The sequence below is a fragment of the Eucalyptus grandis genome, chromosome 3 (genome assembly GCF_016545825.1).
Source record: "Eucalyptus grandis isolate ANBG69807.140 chromosome 3, ASM1654582v1, whole genome shotgun sequence".
Taxonomy (NCBI): Eukaryota; Viridiplantae; Streptophyta; class Magnoliopsida; order Myrtales; family Myrtaceae; genus Eucalyptus; species Eucalyptus grandis.
The window spans coordinates 5,879,683-5,898,638 of record NC_052614.1 but is presented as its reverse complement, the minus strand read 5'-3'; the positions used below and the strand labels follow the sequence as shown (position 1 = coordinate 5,898,638).

Below are 18,956 nucleotides of genomic sequence, written 5' to 3'. Positions count from 1 at the left end.
GGTCAAATCCTCAAATGGCCCTAAGCTAGTGATTCATCCCTTCATTTAATGCTTAAGATATGGCCATCTAAGTCTTGGATTTTGGCACATTTTTCATGGCTATTCTTGCTCATGGGGTAGTTCACTTAAGCCACAAATTACTAACTTATTCATTAAGGCAAATATTTTGGTATTATTACATAATTTTAAGATGGACACCTAAGATGATGATAAGGTTTCTTCCTTTTAATGCTTGGATTTGTGTAATCATTAGATTTGGATATTTCTCGCATGGCCTATTTTCAAGAATTTGCTCCCTAAGCTAAATTCTCTAAAACCTTCCCTTGATTGATTCATTTGTGCCATGACTCATCAACTTAATCCTCAAGGCAAATATTTGGTAATCATTACCAAATCTTCCCAAGGTCACCTAAGGTGATGAATCACCCCCTTTCATTAAATGACTAAGGGGTTCTAGAATATTATATTTTGTTTATTTACAAAGAATATGGCGAACATGGGAAATAGGCCATTAAAAGTGCAACCGAGACCGAGCAATGGCTTTTTATGGACATTCTCAAATGACCATTTGACGCACCCAAGGTTCGTGGCAAAACCATCCTTGAGATGCTTGTTGGAAGTCAAAATCACTCTCTCGGATAAGTCAATGATCTGAGGCTAGGGTTTAATGGTTGGGCCTTGGACCAATCAGGCGGTCCTTTGGCCGATCCGTGAGTAGTTCCTTCGACCTATCATGTGGTCAGCCCTTGGCCTACTAGTCGGAAGCAAAAGAGGGGTCGAAATTGAGGATGTTATATTTCACTTAGAACCTCGATGCTTCTTTCGCCAATGTGTCCCAAAAAAATATGCCCGCAATTCAGACTCTCAAACATATCCCCGGATAGATCCATTGGTGACACATTAGAAGCCAATCATTTGTCTGCTGTTCTCGTTGCTGCAGATATGGAATGATGCCTTCGTGGCACACTTGTTGTCTGTCTGAGGCACGCGATAATGTTTACAAGGGTGGCTCTGAGCTTGAAAACGTTGTTTGGATGCTGTTTTACCCGCAGAAACTCAGTTATAATTTCATCGACTGTTGCTTTTGCACATCATTTAATAATCATTCTATGTGGTCATGGTCCAACATTGTGGCTAATTCCTGTTTCTTAGAACAACGCACAGACAGAAGAGATTAATCAGCCAAACTGCCTCTACTCTGCTTCTCCTCTTTGATTTCCTCCTAAATCAGAAGTCAGTTTAGTACTGTATCAGCTGAACAACATCTATGGAATCCTGCCTTCCAATTCTTCTACATAGCTTGTGCTTCATGTCCCTTGTGTTGCAGATGAGCTATGCGCTGGACTCCATTTCAGCTGGCGAGAACATCACAGATGGCCAAACGATAGTCTCTGCCGGCAGGAACTTTGAGCTAGGATTCTTCAGCCCTGGCAGCTCCAAGAACCGGTATGTGGGCATATGGTACAAGAAGCTATCGGCCGGGAGGGTGGTTTGGGTCGCAAACCGAGAAAATCCCCTGAATGACTCTTCAGGAGTCCTAAAGCTCACTCCTCAGGGTGTACTGACTCTCCTGAACCGTACCGATGGGGTTGTTTGGTCCTCCAATGTGTCGAGATCAGGCCAGGATCCAATTGCGCAGCTTTTGGATTCCGCCAATTTCGTTGTAAAAGAAGGAAATGGCAATGACTTGGGTGATGCAATCTGGCAGAGTTTTGATCACCCTTGTAATTCGTTTTTGGCTGGCATGAAGCTTGGTATAGACCGAGCAAAAGGCCTGGACCGGTACTTGACCTCATGGAAAAGCAGGGATGACCCTTCACCGGGTGATTTCACATATAGGCTCAATTCTTCAGGATATCCGCAGCTGATCCTGATGAACAAATCAGTAGTGCTGTCCAGTTCGGGACCTTGGAACGGCATTCGGTTTAGCGGGATCCCTCAGTTGAGGACAAATCCAGTCTTTAGGTTTGGCTTCGTCTTCAACCAAAATGAAATTTACTATTACTTCAATCTTCTGAAAAGTTCCGTCCCGTCGATGGTGGTTTTAAATGAGAATGGTATCGTTCAGCGCTTCACTTGGGTAGACCGGACAAAGAGTTGGTTTCTGTATTCGTCTCCTCAAACAGATGACTGTGACACTTATGCATCATGTGGAGGGAATGGGAATTGCAACATTGCTAGCTCTCCAAAATGCATGTGCTTGACAGGGTTCGTGCCCAAAGACCCTAGCGATTGGGAATTTGGGGATTGGTCAAACGGGTGTGTCCGGAGGACCGAACTGGATTGTATGGGAGGAGATAAATTTCTGAAGTACACCCAAGTGAAGTTGCCCGACGCGAGGCAATCGTGGTTCAACGAGAGCATGAACCTTCAAGAATGCGAGCAAACATGCTTGAGGAACTGCTCGTGCACGGCTTATTCAAACCTGGATATCAGAGGGCAAGGAAGTGGATGTTTACTTTGGTTCGGTGATCTGATGGATATCAGACAGGTGAACGAGAACATCCAGGGTATTTACGTAAGGATGGCTGCATCAGAAGTTGGTACGTGTTCGAACCCTGAGTTACTTTCGATATGATGACCCGAGGAAGAGAATGAGTTCGAAATAACTGTCGGACTCTTACTGACTCTATTTTCAATTTATTGTAATGTGTATTAAGGCAGCAATTTCAGTGGAAATCCTGGCGCAAGGAAAAGCACGGGCATCATTGTCGGCGCCGTGCTGTCTGCGGTGCTTCTTCTTGGCATCGCGGCTGTTTTCACAAAGTATAGGAGAGATGGTAAAATCGTTTTTATCAGAAAATTACGCTTTCCAAGCAAGATGCTTTTCTTGATCCACAAGAGTCGTTTTTAACTCTTGTTAGCATAGGTTTTAAATGATGCTGCTCTGCATCAAATGCAAAGTTTCATCATATCATCTCCCTTTGAAAATTTCAATCAATTGGCCTGAAAAATATGAATGAACCAAATGTGTGTTTGATGTGAAACGTTGCGGAAAGATCATTCTACAAAGGCCTGGATAGTGCGAATTGCAAACCTCGACCTCCAATCAAAACTTTGCACGGGGGAGAAAATGATGTGGACATCGAGCCATATCGAGGAGGAAGTGCTAGGGACTGATTGTCTATTCCTACTGGTTCGATTAATCGAGCGCATGCCAAGCAATTCAGGTAAGCAGTTGGCGTGATGGTTCGTGATCTTTGGCGTGGAGATAACCTTGGATCAAATCTTGAAGAATCTTGGAAATCTTGGCATAATCTTTGGCGTGGAGATGATCTTGGATCGAATCTCGAAGAATCTTGGAAATCTTGGTGCAATTTGATTATCTGGTCATCAAATATTTAACCAAGTCAAAAAAATTATCTTCTTATTTAGATATATTCTAGAATATGACGTATTAGATTTCTAGGGATGGTTTTAGGGTTTGCGTGGCAACTAAAAGGCCGACTAGTCAACTTCCTTTGGGAGATAGATATATTTTTATTTTTGAGGAAAAGAATTGAGAGGTTCTCTTCTACTGCTCTTTTGAGGACTTGACATTATCAAGATTTTCTTGTGATGGTCGATTCGACTTATCGAGTGAGATAGCGAATTCTTTCGCTCGTGGCGTCTATAACGTTGGTTGGTTGACACGCGTTTGTCAATAGGTCACGTTCATAGCGAGGTTGCCAATCACAAGTTTGATTGGAGGTCGAGGTTTGCAATTCGCACCATTTGGGCTTTCATAGAATGTTCTTTCCGCAACGATTCACATCAGTGTTGCTTTGAATTTTGTTTTGCGATTTTTAAAGCTCAATTATGATTTCTCTTTAGTTGATGAATTTACTCACTTTAATTTCTACTTGTAGGACAAATCTTTGGATTCTCCCATCAAAGCCGTAGTGAAGATCTAGACTTACCTATGTTCGACCTCACAACCCTAGTGAACGCGACAGGTAACTTCTCTGAAGACAACAAACTCGGAGAGGGAGGCTTTGGAGCTGTCTATAAGGTGACTATTCTCATTTGTTGGAATTCTAAATATGCTCGTACATATCCAAATGCACAATCGAAAAAGGAGCAAAAGAACTTCTGTCTTTTAGGGTGTTCTGAAGAATGGCCAAGAAATTGCCGTGAAAAGGCTGTCGGAAAACTCTAGGCAGGGACAGGTCGAGTTCAAGAACGAAGTCGCTTACGTCGCAAAACTTCAACACCGAAACCTCATCAAGATTCTGGGATGCTGCATTCAAGTAGATGAAATGATGTTGATTTACGAGTTCTTGCCCAACCGAAGCTTGGATTGTTTCATTTTCGGTTTGCTTCGCTCCAGTTCCTACATTTTAATTGCTTTTGTCATCGAAAAAGAGTGAAGAAGCTTCCATTTCATAACTCATAAGGCCTATAATTTGGCAGACCAAGAGAAGGGTGTTTCCCTGGATTGGCCTAGGCGCTTCACTATCATCAATGGCGTAGCTTTGGGGCTCCTATATCTTCACCGAGACTCAAGATTAAGGATTATTCATAGAGATGTGAAAGCTGAAAACATCCTGCTCGACAATGAAATGAATCCAAAGATATCAGACTTTGGTTTGGCGAGGAGTTTCGGAGGTAATGAGAGCGAAGCAAATACAAAGAGAGTGGTGGGAACATTGTGAGTTCTCTTGACAAATGATCTCCACTGATTTTGGTCCAATTGCTTCAAGAACTAATCATTCCTTTCAATAACTTTTTTGCATAGTGGTTACATGTCCCCAGAGTATGCCATCAACGGCTTTTATTCGGTAAAATCAGATGTCTTCAGTTTTGGCGTTTTAGTACTGGAAATCGTGAGTGGGAAAAGAAATCGAGGTTTCAATCATCCTGACAAGCATTTAAGCCTTCTCGGATATGTAAGCGTAAAGATTTATCAGATCTCTTTGCTTATTTATCTTCAGTTAGTTTCTAGTCTTATTCTAGATGACTAACACAATAATGCAGGCCTGGACACTGTCAAGAGATCAAAAGTTCATGGAGCTTGTCGATCCATTGATTGTATCCACATTTAACCCTGTGGAAGTTTTACGATCCATCCGTGTGGCTTTGTTGTGTGTTCAAAATAACCCGCACGATAGACCGGAGATGTCATCTGTGGTTATGATGTTGAGCAGTGAGAGCACATTGCCTCAGCCTAAAAGGCCTGGTTTTTTTGACGAGACATCTGCATCCGAAGCAAGTTCTTCAAGCGACAGCAGGCATAAGAAATATTCGGCCAACGAAATAACTATTTCACATTTACTGCCTAGATGATATTTCTGAAATTTCAATTATGTTTATATTGATCCCATATGAATACGAGAGGATCATGGCATTTGTATGAGAGTCATCTCTTAATCTGGAATTGAAAGACCTTACGGGGACATGTGAAAGATTGTGCCTTTTGTTCTTCCAAAATTTGCTGGATTCCGATCAAAAAACGAAGAATGTGTACACGGACCACATAGTGAAAATTTCAGAGTCTTTTCTTGGTATGATATTCTAGCAAAGAAACCCTTGAATACCTTATTAAGAATATCCGTGAGCTTAGAGAAGTAAACTCACATTTTTGAAATAATCCTTAATGTTTCAATGTCTGATTCAGTTTGAATTGACAAAATTATAAATTAGGGAAAAAGTGGCCATAACTACAAGCGAGATCGTAATCAGTACTAAAACTGTTGCTCTGTCAAGATCTGCACAGTGATGTTTCTTCTATTCTATCATGCCAATATAACCATGTCCTTCAAATCACAGTGTGCATTACGGTGACATCAACAAGCTCAAATGCACCTAAAACAGGGGAAAAGGAAAAGGAATTGACTTCCCAAAACTGTTGGCTACAATTGAAAGATTCTTGTATCATCTTAATAGCCATTTTTGGGACTCTAGACTAACAGAATAAGAACTGAAATCTTACACATCATAGAGGTGTTGGAAAATGCATAAAGAAGTAGGAATTGGGTGGGAATGAGATTGACTGACCTCCTTGCTACTGTAGTCAATGGGCACAACCCATTGCAATCACTAGATTGGCCTAAACAGTTCACTATCATCAAGGCAATGAGAACGGAGCTATTCTAGTTGATATTGCGATGAACCTGAAGATATTGGACTTTGATTCACTAAGATGTTTCTGACGTTGTTGCGACCTACCCTCGGGGGAGGGAACAGGTTTAGGGGTATTGCCTAAAGGACGGGCCTAAGGCTCAAGATCAGGCGTGGGCTCTCCCAAGCCCATACCCCGCGTGACATTGGGATATTCTTTAGAAATTTTGCACAAAAGGAGTCGCCACTAGCCTATTGGGGTCGGCTAGAAACCAAGTGAGGTATGGGAGTATACATCACTTCCTACGCAACCAGAGAATCTAGGTTCGGGGACTTGATTACACTAATTAATCAATTAGTGCCCTTTCGGTACCTAATCTTGTTCATTTTAACAAAATGATTTTTGTCAGACAGTTTGGATTAATTTTATACTTATCCACTAACATATGAGGTGATCATGCGGGTGCACAATCATTAAAGTAAACATCATAATTATCAAGATTCTAATTGCCATAAAATTAAACACATGCAATCAAACATAATTAGATTTACAAATTAAACATGCAACATAATCAATATACGAGCACATAAAAGTCTAATTACGCTAAAATGACAATACATGGCAATTCCTAATCAAATCCCATCATTTTCGGATTTTCGAAATTTTTAATTTTTTTAATTAATTTTTTTATATAAAAAAATTTAAATTTAAATTTGTTTTTAATATTTTTAAAAAATTAAGTTTTTTTTTAAATTTTTTACTTTAAAATTTTTAATTTTTTAATTTTAAAAGAAAATATTTTTTAATATTTTTTAATTTTTAAAATTAATTTTTGATTTAAAAATGTGAACCGGGTCGGGTTCGGTTCGACCCGACCCGATCAAATCGGATCGGGTCCGGTCTTCGACCGGACCTGGTTCGGTCCAAGTGGGGGCAAGGCCGAACCAGCCCGACCAACCTTGGTCGGGCCTTTCTCGGTTCGGATTGGGCCCAACCAAATGGGCCCAATCTCTTTTATTTTTTTTTTAAAAAGAAACCCACAATTCCCTAAGTTCCTAAGCCCACTAGTCCATAAGTCCCTAAGCCCGCATGAGACCAGGCCCACAAGCCTACAAGCCCACATGCAAAAATAAACCAAGCCCGACCCAAGTATGCCCAGCCCAATACGCCAAAAACCCTACCCGGTTGATCGGACCGAGCCCGCCTTGCGCGACCCGTTTGTGGCCGAAACCCAAAGGTTTCTTCGCGGCGAGGAGCGGTGGCCGATGCCGGAAGTTGGTCACGGCGGCGCGGGCAGGGCGGCCGAGGAGCGGTGGCCGGCACGGGCTGCTAGTGTCGAGCAGAGACGGCGGCAACAACGGTGGCGTCGCGGGCCGGCAGGGCGGGCTGTTGATCGTTACAGTTGCAGCAGGGGGGTTGCGGAAGCTCGGGCTGCAGGCGAGTCGGGGCGCAGCGGTGGTGGCGCGGTGCTTGTGGACGAGCGGCTCCGCCGTGAGGCGGTTGGCACGGCGAATGCTTCGAGCGGCCGCGGGGGCGGAGCCGCCTCTCTCTCTCTCTCTCTCTCTCTCTTTCCGGTTTGCTCTTCCGTGAGCTCTCTCTCTCGAGCTTCGATTGCTTTGGCGCGATGGTCGTCGCGGCGCGGGTGCTGCAGCGGCATCACGGCTTCGAGCCGCGGTGGTCACTTTGCGGCGTTAGCGACGGAGCCGGTTGCAGCGGGTTCTTTGCGGCGGCGTTGGATTGTAGGTGGAGGCGGGCGAGCGACGGCACGGGCTGTAGCGAGGTGGCTTGGGGCGCGGCGGTGGTGGCGCTGTGCTCGCGGACGAGCGGCTCCGCCGTGTGGCGGCCGACGCAGTGAAGGCTTCCCGCGGCCGCGGGGCGGAGCCGCTGAGGCTCCTTCCTTCCTGCTCCCTCTCTCTCTGTTTTTGCTTTTTTTTTTTGCCCCGCTGTTGCTTTCTTTCTCCCCTCCTTGCCGGTCTGCCGCCCCTGCCCCCGATCCCCCTCTGTTTCTTCTATTGCTAGGGTTTCACCGAAAATGGAGGAGGGAGAAAGCGGCATGGGCCGGGCCAAGGCGAAATCCATCCCGGCCCCTTCCATGTCTTTTTTCTATTTTTTGTTGTTTTGTTCCTTTTCTTTTTCGTTTTTTTTCTCTAATTTTTTATATATTGGAAAATAAAAATTAGGTGTCAACAGACGTAATAAGAGGGAAGGAACCAAACACAGAGACTAAGGGAGCTGTCCGAACATAGTGAGTCCTCTACTGAAACATCTGAATTATGCTTAAATTTGCTTCAAGAACTAATACTTCTATGTGATAATTGAATATTGTGGTTATAAACCCTCTCGGTATGCCATCGATACTGAATAGACTCGGATTTCATCGGTCCAGTATTTAGCCATCCCAATCATAGGCCCGGGATGCCTCTATGGTTATGATGCTTGGGGTAGAGCGCATTGCCTCAGCCTAACTAGTTCAGTTATTCCTTAGAGGAGATTATATTCAAAACAAGTTCTTCAAGTTTCGGCGAGTACCCAAGATTTTCAGCCTAATTAAATGACCATTTCCAGTAAAATCTAGACAGACAAATCTGCTAGCTCCTGCTGACCAACCATCATGATTTGGTATAGCACAAAAAACTGATGGTGTTTAATCTAACATTATGAAGTTATCACTTCCATTTATTATATCAAGAACTTTACATTACAGAAAGGATCAGTTTACATTCATGAGTGCTGTTGGCGCTTGTACCTTGCATCACAATATATTAAATGTTCAATGAGGTTGCACTTCAGAGAGTTTAAACAGTCGAGAAGGAGAACCTAGTCACACGTGCACTTTTTACATAATACAGTATAATAGTTCAGGCTGCACAAAATTATATCTTTACCCATTCTAGGCCCGATTTCCCATCTGGTGTGTTGCTCTGTTGAAGTTCCAAGTAGTCCTTGTACTTCATCTAGTTGTCCACGGTTCAGTTGTTCTCGCCATCCACTAGCTGCTCCACTGGCATGACAACAGTGTCCAGCGACGGTCCACTAGATAGAGAGATTGATAGCCTTGTTCATGACAGCTCGATGCAGAATGCTCTTGTATTTCCCATTGCTCATAGCCTTGCCTGAAAAGTGTTGAGAAAAAGAAAAAGTTAGTTGCAAATAAGCTTTATGGTAATGAGAAGAACTATATGTACCATAGTTTACGTGTAATAACAATGTCCCTTCCATAAAGACCTCTGTCGTATCTGCATCTATAAACCAAGGCACACTTTACACTTCACACACCAAAATTTGAAACAAATTGGACCTCCCTTGCAAAATTTATGGGGGAGATTTGAAAGATGAAACATTAATTCCTACCTATGTACCTCGAGGTGACCACCACTGTTGGCCAAAACGGCGTTTGGAATGGGATCGACTTCGACCCACTTCCAGCTGAGGTGCACTGGAAGGCCACCAATTCCATTCTGCATGAGGATGGTCAATAGGCCATCGTCCAGGTGTCAGACCATGCCCATAGCTAGTTCCGGTTGCGGGCACAGCGGATACAGATTCGCCGTTAATATCTGGAGGCTTGAATCCAGGTTCACTGCCTCGTTGATATAGCCCAATTGGAGTCGTGAGAAGGAGCGGGCATAAGAGGAAAGCGAGCTTGAGAGAGTGTGAGCTCGAGGGAGTGAGGGAGGCTCAGTTTTTGCCTTGGTCGAGAGAGAATCCAGAGAGAGACCGAGGGTCGAGTACAAGAGAGCCTTATCTAGCGACTCAACCACACTCCACCACCGTCCGCCGACCTCTCCCAGCGACGCCCTTGAGCCAAACCGGTAAGCCCCAACCCTCTTTTCGCCATATTTTCGAGCATACCGGGCCGGAGCTTGCGACCGCTCGACTCACGCGAGCTCTGGGCATCGCCTGTTGTGAGCGTCCTGGTTTAGCCATCGAGAGTCCCGATGCGGATCCCGATCTTTCTTGGGCCGAGAATTTTTAGTTTCGATAGAGCACTCCACCTGTTCGGTAAAATGTCTGAATGAGATCCAGTCCTGTTTCGTCATTTAGGCACCGTCCCACCTAGTCGAGGTTTTCCTGTGATTTTTTAACGTCCCGGGCATAGCCACTCCACTCGACCCGCGGCCGCTCTTGTGGCGACCCACGAGCGGCCGCGGATCTCTTCTGTTCCGGGGCATAGGTGGCGGCTCTTGTGGCCATCGAGTCGCCACCGGTCGGACGAGGGCTAAGCATTAGGCTTGGCTTGGTCAAGGCAGCGCCGTCGCGCCTGGGTTGGACTTCAGAAACGCGGCATCTTGCTGCTGCACCACCTCCGTCGTAACTGGTGTAGCAGGTCGCGAGCTGGGTCAGTGGGCCAAACCCGATGTTGTCACCAGACTTTCGGCGTCGATGCCCTGTGTAGCGGCCAAAGAAGTGTCGGTGTTAAGAAGACGTAGGGGAGTAGAACGCACGAAGGTGAAGAGGCAATTAAAAACAAAAGAAAAAGCAAGAGAAAAAGTGCACCCAAAAGTTAAAAAAAAAAAATTTGCTTCAGGAAGGAGGGGTGGCAGAAAAGAAAGTGCAGTAGAAGAAGACGAAATAGGAAGAAGACGAAAGGCGTGGAGAAAAAAGAAAGAAAAATATTAAATTTAAAAGATTTAAAAAAATCTTAAAAATTAAAAATCTTTTTATCCCACTAGGTCGGATCGGGGTTTGGGCTACGTCAGCGGGTCGGATCGGGTTCTTCCGATCCGAACCCGCTCCCTCGAATATTATAATATTAAAAATCTCAACAAATTTAAAAATTTAAAAAAAATTTAAAAATCGAAAAATAATAAAATTTCAAAAACTCCTCCGAAAATTCAAAATTTTGGAAACATTAAAAAAATCGATTTTTTTTTGTTAAGTTTCAAACAATTGTAATATCTAGTTTTTTTAGGGGAAATTCGAAAATTTATTTTTTCTTAAAAAAATCGAAAAATTCAAAAAGATTCTAAGAAAATTAAAAAATCTTCAAAAATGTTAAAATCAACCTTTCGGTCTATTTTTTTCCCTAAAAAATGGAAGTATTCAAATTTAAAATTATGTTTAAGTTTGACTAAGCCTCTAGGGCTTTACCTAAGAGTTTCAATTGTCCTTAGGGACAAATGCATTTAAATGCACAATATTGATGCAGTGAGTTTGGCTTCTCTTTAGTCTAGTTAGGATTAGCATTTGTCTTCTCTAAAGTATTAAATCTTTGCTCTCCTATGCAATTTATTTAATGTTTTCCTTGGTTACTAATTGTTATTTTAATCATTGTGCACCCACATGATCATCTCACATGTTAATGGATTGGTCAAAAGTTAATCCAAATTGCCTAACAAAAATCCTTTTTAAAATGAATAAGATTAAAAAACGCAATGGCACTAATTGGTTAATTAGTATAATTAAGTCATCGACCCTAGATTCTCTAGTTGCATAGGAAGTGAGGTACACTCCCATGTCTCATTTGGTTTCTAGTTGACCCTAATAGGCTAGTGGCGACTCTTTATTATGAAATTCTTAAGAACACCCCAATGTTGGGCAATGTATGGTCTTGGGAGAGTTCGTGCCTAATTATGTGCCTTAGCTCCATCCTTTAGGCAATACATTTAAATCTATTTTCTCCTATGAGGGGTTGGTAGTGATAGGTGGTCTAGCAATGGCTTGGCATCGACATGGCCTTTGGACTTCACGGGGGACCAAACCGAAGAAGAAATGAGCAAGAGGGAGTTGCTGTGGGGGCTAGGTAGTGGCCTTCTCAGCTTCAAAGCTTGGTTACAGTGACGGAAATGGCGTGCGGAGGGTGGTGCAGTGTCAAGGTTCAAAGGACGGTCATCGTTAATAGAAAAACAAAGGGAAAATGAAGATAAAAGCTTGCAAAAGATATGCAAATGGATGAGGGGAGGTTCAGCTATGGCAAAGAGGGAGAGAATAGTGAGATTGAGAATAAAAGCAAAGAAATGGGAGAGAGAATGAGAGGGAGGGAGGATGGCCGTCGGTTTGGGGCAAGAGGAAGAAGAGAGACAAAAGAGAAATCTTGCTCTTTAATGCCCATCAAATCCACATCTTCTTGGACTCTCATCAATCAATCAAGGTAACTTGTTTAAGAGGGAAAAATTCTTACATTAATGAGGGGATTTAGGCACTTGAATGGATAGGCTTAGGTTTAGGGTAGTTAGGTAGGCTAGGTGGCTTCTCTCAAGCTCTTGGATGCCCACTCTTACTTGTATCGTAACCTCCATATATAATTTCCCACTTTGTCCTTTTGTCCTTAGTCCAATGAAATGACATTTCAGTCATTTTATCAAGATTGTGCACTATTCACGTAGTTGGTTGTATTAAATGTCAGTATTTTATGAAAAAAAGGATTAGTGGGCTTGGAGGGTCCATGGGACTCCCTTGGCCGCCCCCTCTTAGGCCGCCCACTCTTTGGGCATGTCTCTTCTTCCAATGTGAAGAATGGTTTTGTGCAATTTTCAAAATAATTATCATTACCGGATTCGAAAAATTATAAAAAGTTAATATGTTGTAGAGAGCACTTCAACTAACATTTTTAATAAGGAATCCAAGCATAAATCAATTTTTATTAAGAGCAGAAAAGACCGAATACAACCCAAAAATCTTGTCCGTTTAATAGTCTTAATGAACACAGAAGAAAACCCATTTCAATATGAAAATCTTCATAAAAAAACATTGAAATTTTAGTATGTTGTAGGCATGGATGTCATCTACAACTTTTGTGAATGAAACATGTTCATATTTCAAAGGAAATTTTTTATAAAAAATCGAGAAGACGAACAAAACACCATTTTTATTGCATTGGGGCAGTTTTTACGCAGTAAAAGAATAGGCTTTCGTACCAACCATTTACCTCAGAAAAATCTGAAATTAGAGCATGTTTTAGATCAATATTTTTTGAACAACTTTCATTAAGGAAGTTTTGTGAGATTCAAAACACAGAAAGCCCTATAAAATTGGAAAATAGTGAAGGTCCAGTAGTATGTACACTATTCATGCATAGAGGGCTTGGATTTGGACTTAACTCATCCAATTTGGCCGTAACTTGGGTGTGCAGCCCATTGGGCTTCCAATTTTCGGCCCAATTTCACTTATCCAAAAATTTGGGGTTTACTAGTAATTAAAGAATTCGATGAAGCAATGTCCAATGGTGGTCACTTAATCCTTTAAAGTATGATATCCTTAACTAGATGTAATTGAAATCTATCAAATGTGACTTATCATAATTAAAACCAATGGGCATCTTTTAGGGGTTTTGGCGAGTTTGACTTGTGGTTGATTCAATATCAATCCTCAATTCATGGATGATCCTCGACTATCATGTAATTGTGAGGGGTCAATTGCTTGCTTCAAAATTGGTTTAGGGTTGTTTGAAGTTAATATAGTAATTGTGCGGAATAACCCGCAATTCGATTATATACTATTATTGAATTGATCTATAATTGTTCCCGGATCGGTGTGAAATAACTTAATATTATCTCTCATCGATCCTTATGGTCAAATCATCAATCCAAGTTTGAGTTCTCTAGTCTTCCGCATCGAAATCCTAAATTATCTTTTCCAATAGCTTTAATACTCTTGAATGGTTCACGAACCAATTTAAAGTCTAATTCTACTAATTGCGCATTGATAGAAGTAAACCCCTTATCGTATTCTGAATAGGGTTGAATTTTGAAAATGTCACATTAAACGGGGTGAATGGTCCACAACTGTTTTTTTTTTTTTTTTTGTCTTTGGAGGAACTGGCTTGCAGTCGACAGCCGCGCCGTAAACCCCAAGGTGACACTTAAGTAGGAGGACCCACCACACCTGAGTCACACTTAATACACCTAGCGCCTCTCCTGGGTTTTGAACCCTTCACATCTTCGTTGAGGATTAGTAGAGTCTTAGCTAGTGGAGCCACCGTGGCCGGTGGTCACAACTGTTGATCTTCATACTAAGAGAAAGAATAACGTTAGAATATTTACTGTGGCTTAACCATAATTAATGTTAGGGCGTGTATTGAAATAAAATTACCCCTTCATCTGATCTCTCCTCCTCATCAACTCGCTATTCTTTTCCTCGAGAAGGGATTAAAACATTATCACGATCATTTGAAAGTTGAGATGTTCTCTTAATAATATAGAATAAGATAGTCCATGGTAGTGATTACACGTGGGATACAAAGACAGACAGCCTGCATAATTAACGTGTCCGCAAAGGTCAAGTAAGGCTACATTGTGGAAGTTGGAATGTCATATCATTCCATAAATCCATCTATAGTCATTTAGAAGTCCTAACCGAGCCACCGTCGCGAGCAAGGCTCAGCCAACTGGCGCCAGGGGCTGACTCTAATGGGCTTGTACTCAGCTCATCCGATGAGGTGAGAGAAGTTGAGCTTGGCCTTAGACCCCTGCATTTTAAAAGCAGCCTGGTCGTAGGCCAATGCCGCATCCTCAAGGGTCTCATAGGTCCCGAGCCAAATCCGGGCTCCACTCTTCTTGGGGTCTTTTATCTCCGCAGCGTATTTGCCTTATGGCCTCCTCCTCACCTCTATAGCGCGTTTCTTCCGCCTTCTTCGCCAGCCCTTCTCCTCCGACATATCATTGATGATGGCATGACCAACCAGCACCGTGCTTCAAAATCAAGCTGTTAAATTGAAGGGGACCCACTTCGAGTTGAGTGCATCACGCAGTGCACCGTACACAATCATGTGCTTGGAGTCGTCGACACTTAGCGGGAGGTCTTCGCTCCAGCTCTCCGTGACCAAAAAGCCGGTGTAGCTCGAGGACTAACTGTACATGTTGCCGTCAAGAAGATGATAGCGAATGGACTCGAGAACATCGAAATGAGAAAAGGGTTCTCCAGAATCAATTTGCACCAGCATTTTTCCCCCTTTACATTTTGTAGGGTTTTTCTCTGGGGACTGTATGGTTGCAGACTTTCAGTTGGTAACCATGGATGGACGAAGCAAGAGAAGCATATAAAGGTTGGTGATACGGATTAGGGCAAAAACAATATATACTTTTTTCCTTAATTTATTTCTTCTTTTGGAGTTATCCGCAAACTTTAAACAGTGGCGAGACTGGAACGAGTGTTTTAAATTATAGTGGCAGCTATAAACTAATGTACATTATTTATTAATTATCCGATGCAAAATTTAAGAAAAAAGGAATGGGTCACATTCCTTTATTTATTTATTTTATTGAACAAGGACTATAATAAACAGAATGCATGCGTGCGTGTATTATTATAATTGAAGAAAACATAAGGTGGAGGAAATGCGGAAAAGTGAGTATAAAAGATTATTCGCTAAAACATTTACTTGCAGAAGAGCAAAAGACTCATCTGACTCTAATTTTGCGGTTACATCCGCTCTTGATTTAGCATTTTGGACTCTCGGGTCTTCATCTTAAGCCATCAATCTAGATCGTGTTGTCTCAATATCATAATCCATTTACCTTGCTCTGGGGAATGAAACTGAGTTTGAAAAATGAATTTGCAAACTCAATAGGGCTAACAACGGATAAAAGTGAGTATAAGAGAGAAATGGATGTTCTTCATCACATTTGTTTTTTTTTTTTGGTTGGATCTCTTCATCACTTTAAGGCACTTAAATTCACATTTAAGTTCGTTTGCATTAGAGAGATTTATAGATTGGTACAAGTGAAAGCAAGAAAATTCTATTCATTTCACCTTATAATGTCACCATTACCTAATCACTGGAGTTTACCCTAGTGACCATTCTTCTCGCATGAGAAGGGGGAATTGGGATGTTTAAATCCTCATATTCTTAGAGGGTTGGGATGAGAACGATTTAGTATCTTATGTGGGTTTTAGTTCCTACCTTCTACAAGAAGGTAAAACAAAAAATTAAGAGTTGTAATAAGAGTAAAGTAGGACTGACCAAAAAAAAAAAAAAAAAAAGTCACCCTTACCTCCATTTGGCCCTTGTGTGGGGTGGCTCTTGATAGGGTTAATTTTGAGAGAAATCCTTTTAACATTTAGGCTCAAAGGGTTTAAACATCATGGAAATTTTCAATTCTCATCTCTTAATGTATAAGGGTTTGTATGATAAGGCTTACCTTTCATCATAACACATTTTATTTAGCTTTCTCAACACCACATATTGACTGAGCCTGTTTCAAAGCTTTATGGAGAAAAAAATCGACCAACACCCAACGAGGCTGCCTTGTCTTGGGTGAGGGCTGGCCTTGCTAGATCTAGCCTGAGTGAGGCTGACCCTCGCCGAGCCATGCCTAGGTGATGGCTCCCTTTATGAGGGCTCGCTCTTGCTTGGTTGGACCTCGCTTGTGGCATGTGAGGCCAGCCGGCTGGCCATCGACAAAAGGAAAAGAATGAAGCCAAAAAAAAAAAAAAAAAAAAAAAAAGGAAAGAAAAAAAAAAAAAAAATTCAAAAATATTAAAATATTATGAAAATTGTCCATGTTAGTTGTTGGTCCTATGCAGCACCATCGGCATTTACATCAGTATTTTCCAAACAAAATCGGTCGGATTGACTCAATTGACATGAAGTGAAAATGTTTAGGATTTTTTTTCAACAATTTTCCCTTGAAATCATAAGCATCTCGATTTCAACTAAAAATTCCTGGCCACCCTGTTGATCCTCCCTCTTCAGAACTTTCATAGCTACTTTGGTCCCATCTTCAAGAATGCTATTGTATACATGCCCAAAGCCACCTTCGCCAAGGATTCTTGACTCATTGAAATGATTAGTAGCTTTTTCAATGTCACTGGCGCTGAAAATTTTAGCCAACCCTCCATAAGTCGGTAAGCTAGATTCAACTGACAACGAGGTAGAGCTTGGGCCACTTCCAAGGATAGACCCTGGCATAACTGCAAGACATCGGCCTCCATAGTGAGAATGGGACTCCCCTCGACCCAATCTTGTAATACTTAATCGAAGGGATAAGTACACTAATGGTGCCATAAGTTGTGTACGGCGCTCACTTTGGTGCCAAAAATTTCTGTCGGATCACTTAAGTGCCAAATCGAGGAAAACGCTCACTTTGGTGCCATCGGCGAAAGATTCCGGCCTCCGGTGAAAGATTCCGGCCAAAATGATTTTTTTTTTTAAAAAAAAAATTGATAATCCTTTAAATGACGTCGTTTTCGGTCCTCCTTAAGAAAACAACGTCGTTTTGCCATCCTACGTGGATAGCTTCATGGAAACGATGCCATTTAGCTCACATGGGGAAGAAATTAGGGTTTCGGTGAGGTTGAAGCCGTGGCCGTCGTCGGGGTTGGGGTTGGAGTCGGGGTCGAAGTTGCGGCCGCCGAGTGGCCATCATCGAGGTCGGGGTCGGGGTCGGGGTCGAAGCTACGGCCGTCGAGTGGCCATCGTCAAGATCGGGGTCGGGGTTTGAGCCGCGGCCATCGTCGCGGTCGGGGTCGAGGTCGAGGTCGAGGTCGGAGCTACAGCCGCCGAGTGGCCATCGTCGGGGTCGGGGTTAGGGTCGAGGTCGGAGCCACTGCCGTTGAGTGGCCATTGTCGGGGTAGGGGTCGAGGTCGGGGTTGAAGCCGTGGCCGCTGAGCGCAAGGACCATCAAGGACGGCGACAGCCAGAGATTAGGGTTTTGAATTGGGGGAGACACCAAACAGCGTCGTTTTGGTGTTTGGATGCTGACTCAGCTCTCCGACAAGCCACGTCGGCGTAAAAAATTAATAAAAAATGCCACGTCGGATTTCCGGCCAATTTCGTCGGAGTTGGCACCAAAGTGAGCGTTTTCAAATTTTTTGGCACTTAAGTGATCCGACGGAAACTTTTGGCACCAAAGTGAGCGCCGTACACAACTTATGGCACCATTAGTGTACTTATCCCCTTAATTGAAATCATAGGCTAAAGTTTCAACAAACTATTAACCAAGTTTATGTTCTTGTCAATTCTACTACTAAAATGTGGGACATCTACTAAGACTCATCTTTCCTAAAATGGCACTAAATTGAAATTCCTCTTGATTCATTAATAGCCCTTGTTGGGTGTTGGTCGTTTTCTTGGCCATCACACTCATGTTACGAAATCGCACATCGTTTCCAGAAAAATTACACTTGCAAATAATTCACCAGGCATAATATAATAATAAAAGAACAGAATCAGAAGAACACACTAGAAAATTTGTTAACGAAATTCACCCAAACCTGGTTTACGTCTTTGTGCAGAGGCACTCTGCGAATCCACTATATTTCGAAAAAAAGTTGGAAATACAACGATGATATTCTCTCAAGATTAGGGCACAAAAAGATTGAGAACTCCTATAAATAAAAAATTCTCTTTTTCTTCTCTCTTTTTCTTGTCTCTCTATTTTTCCTCTTTAGCATCTTGACAGCCAATGTCTTGCCATCGCTAATATAAATGTATCACTTTTAACCTAAAAGCAAATATGATAGAAAAGACAAAAAAGCCCTTAAATATATTTGGCTTCATCTATAACAACCTCCCATTTGAAGACAAATATACCCAAGAACCAAGCAACTTTGCATCCATCTTCTTCAAAAAATGGTAGTTGAAAACTTGTGCTTCTGCGATACTCTTCATCAATTAACATAGAGTAATACCAATGATAGTAGTATAGAAAATATGCTTCTCTCTGTCTACTACCTTAGTCAACATGTCAGCTAGATTCTTCGAGCTATCAATCTTCTATAGCTTTAACTCATTATCTTTCAATACTGACTTGATAAAGTGATAGCATTTTTTTGATATGTTTAGTCCTTGAGTGATAAGCTGTATTCTTTGCTAAGTGCACTGCACTTTGACTATCACTCCACAGTGTATTGACTGGCTGTTTTCGATGTAACTTCTCCATTTAATCTTGTAACCACATGATTTCCTTGGAGGCTTATGTGATCGCCACATATTCTGCCTCTGTCATCGATAAAACCACTACTTTTTGTAGTTGA

At 42.2% G+C, this 18,956-nt stretch overlaps 1 protein-coding gene and 1 long non-coding RNA gene across 4 annotated transcripts; one reads left to right on the top strand and one right to left on the bottom strand.

Moving 5' to 3' along the window:
* Positions 1 to 876: 876 nt before the first annotated feature.
* LOC104452891 (G-type lectin S-receptor-like serine/threonine-protein kinase At4g27290) lies at positions 877 to 5,409 on the top strand. 2 transcript variants are annotated; one of them, XM_039307978.1, is made up of 8 exons: positions 877 to 1,233; positions 1,328 to 2,543; positions 2,661 to 2,780; positions 3,849 to 3,991; positions 4,083 to 4,293; positions 4,393 to 4,630; positions 4,718 to 4,868; positions 4,957 to 5,409. In XM_039307978.1, exons 2-8 carry the CDS (start codon positions 1,328 to 1,330, stop codon positions 5,263 to 5,265), a joined length of 2,388 nt encoding a protein of 795 aa, XP_039163912.1. In that variant the 5' UTR covers positions 877 to 1,233; the 3' UTR covers positions 5,266 to 5,409. The 2 variants fall into 2 exon arrangements, with proteins under 2 accessions (XP_039163912.1, XP_039163911.1); XM_039307977.1 differs by having other exon boundaries at positions 877 to 2,543.
* Positions 5,410 to 8,764: 3,355 nt separating this feature from the next.
* LOC120291076 lies at positions 8,765 to 10,526 on the bottom strand. Of its 2 annotated transcripts, none has more exons than XR_005548917.1 (2): positions 9,392 to 10,526; positions 8,765 to 9,282 (listed from the first exon to the last, which is right to left on the bottom strand). It is a non-coding gene; the product is annotated as an uncharacterized LOC120291076 (long non-coding RNA). The 2 variants fall into 2 exon arrangements; XR_005548916.1 differs by having other exon boundaries at positions 8,765 to 9,153.
* Between the last annotated feature and the right edge of the window lie 8,430 nt (positions 10,527 to 18,956).

Coding starts and splice junctions, on each gene's coding strand:
- LOC104452891 (XM_039307977.1), top strand. CDS start 1,268: ATGGAATCCTGCCTTCCAATTCTTCTACATAGCTTGTGCTTCATGTCC. Junction 2,781..3,848: donor CACAAAGTATAGGAGAGATG/GTAAAATCGTTT, acceptor TTCTACTTGTAG/GACAAATCTTTGGATTCTCC. Junction 4,631..4,717: donor AAGAGAGTGGTGGGAACATT/GTGAGTTCTCTT, acceptor TTTTTTGCATAG/TGGTTACATGTCCCCAGAGT.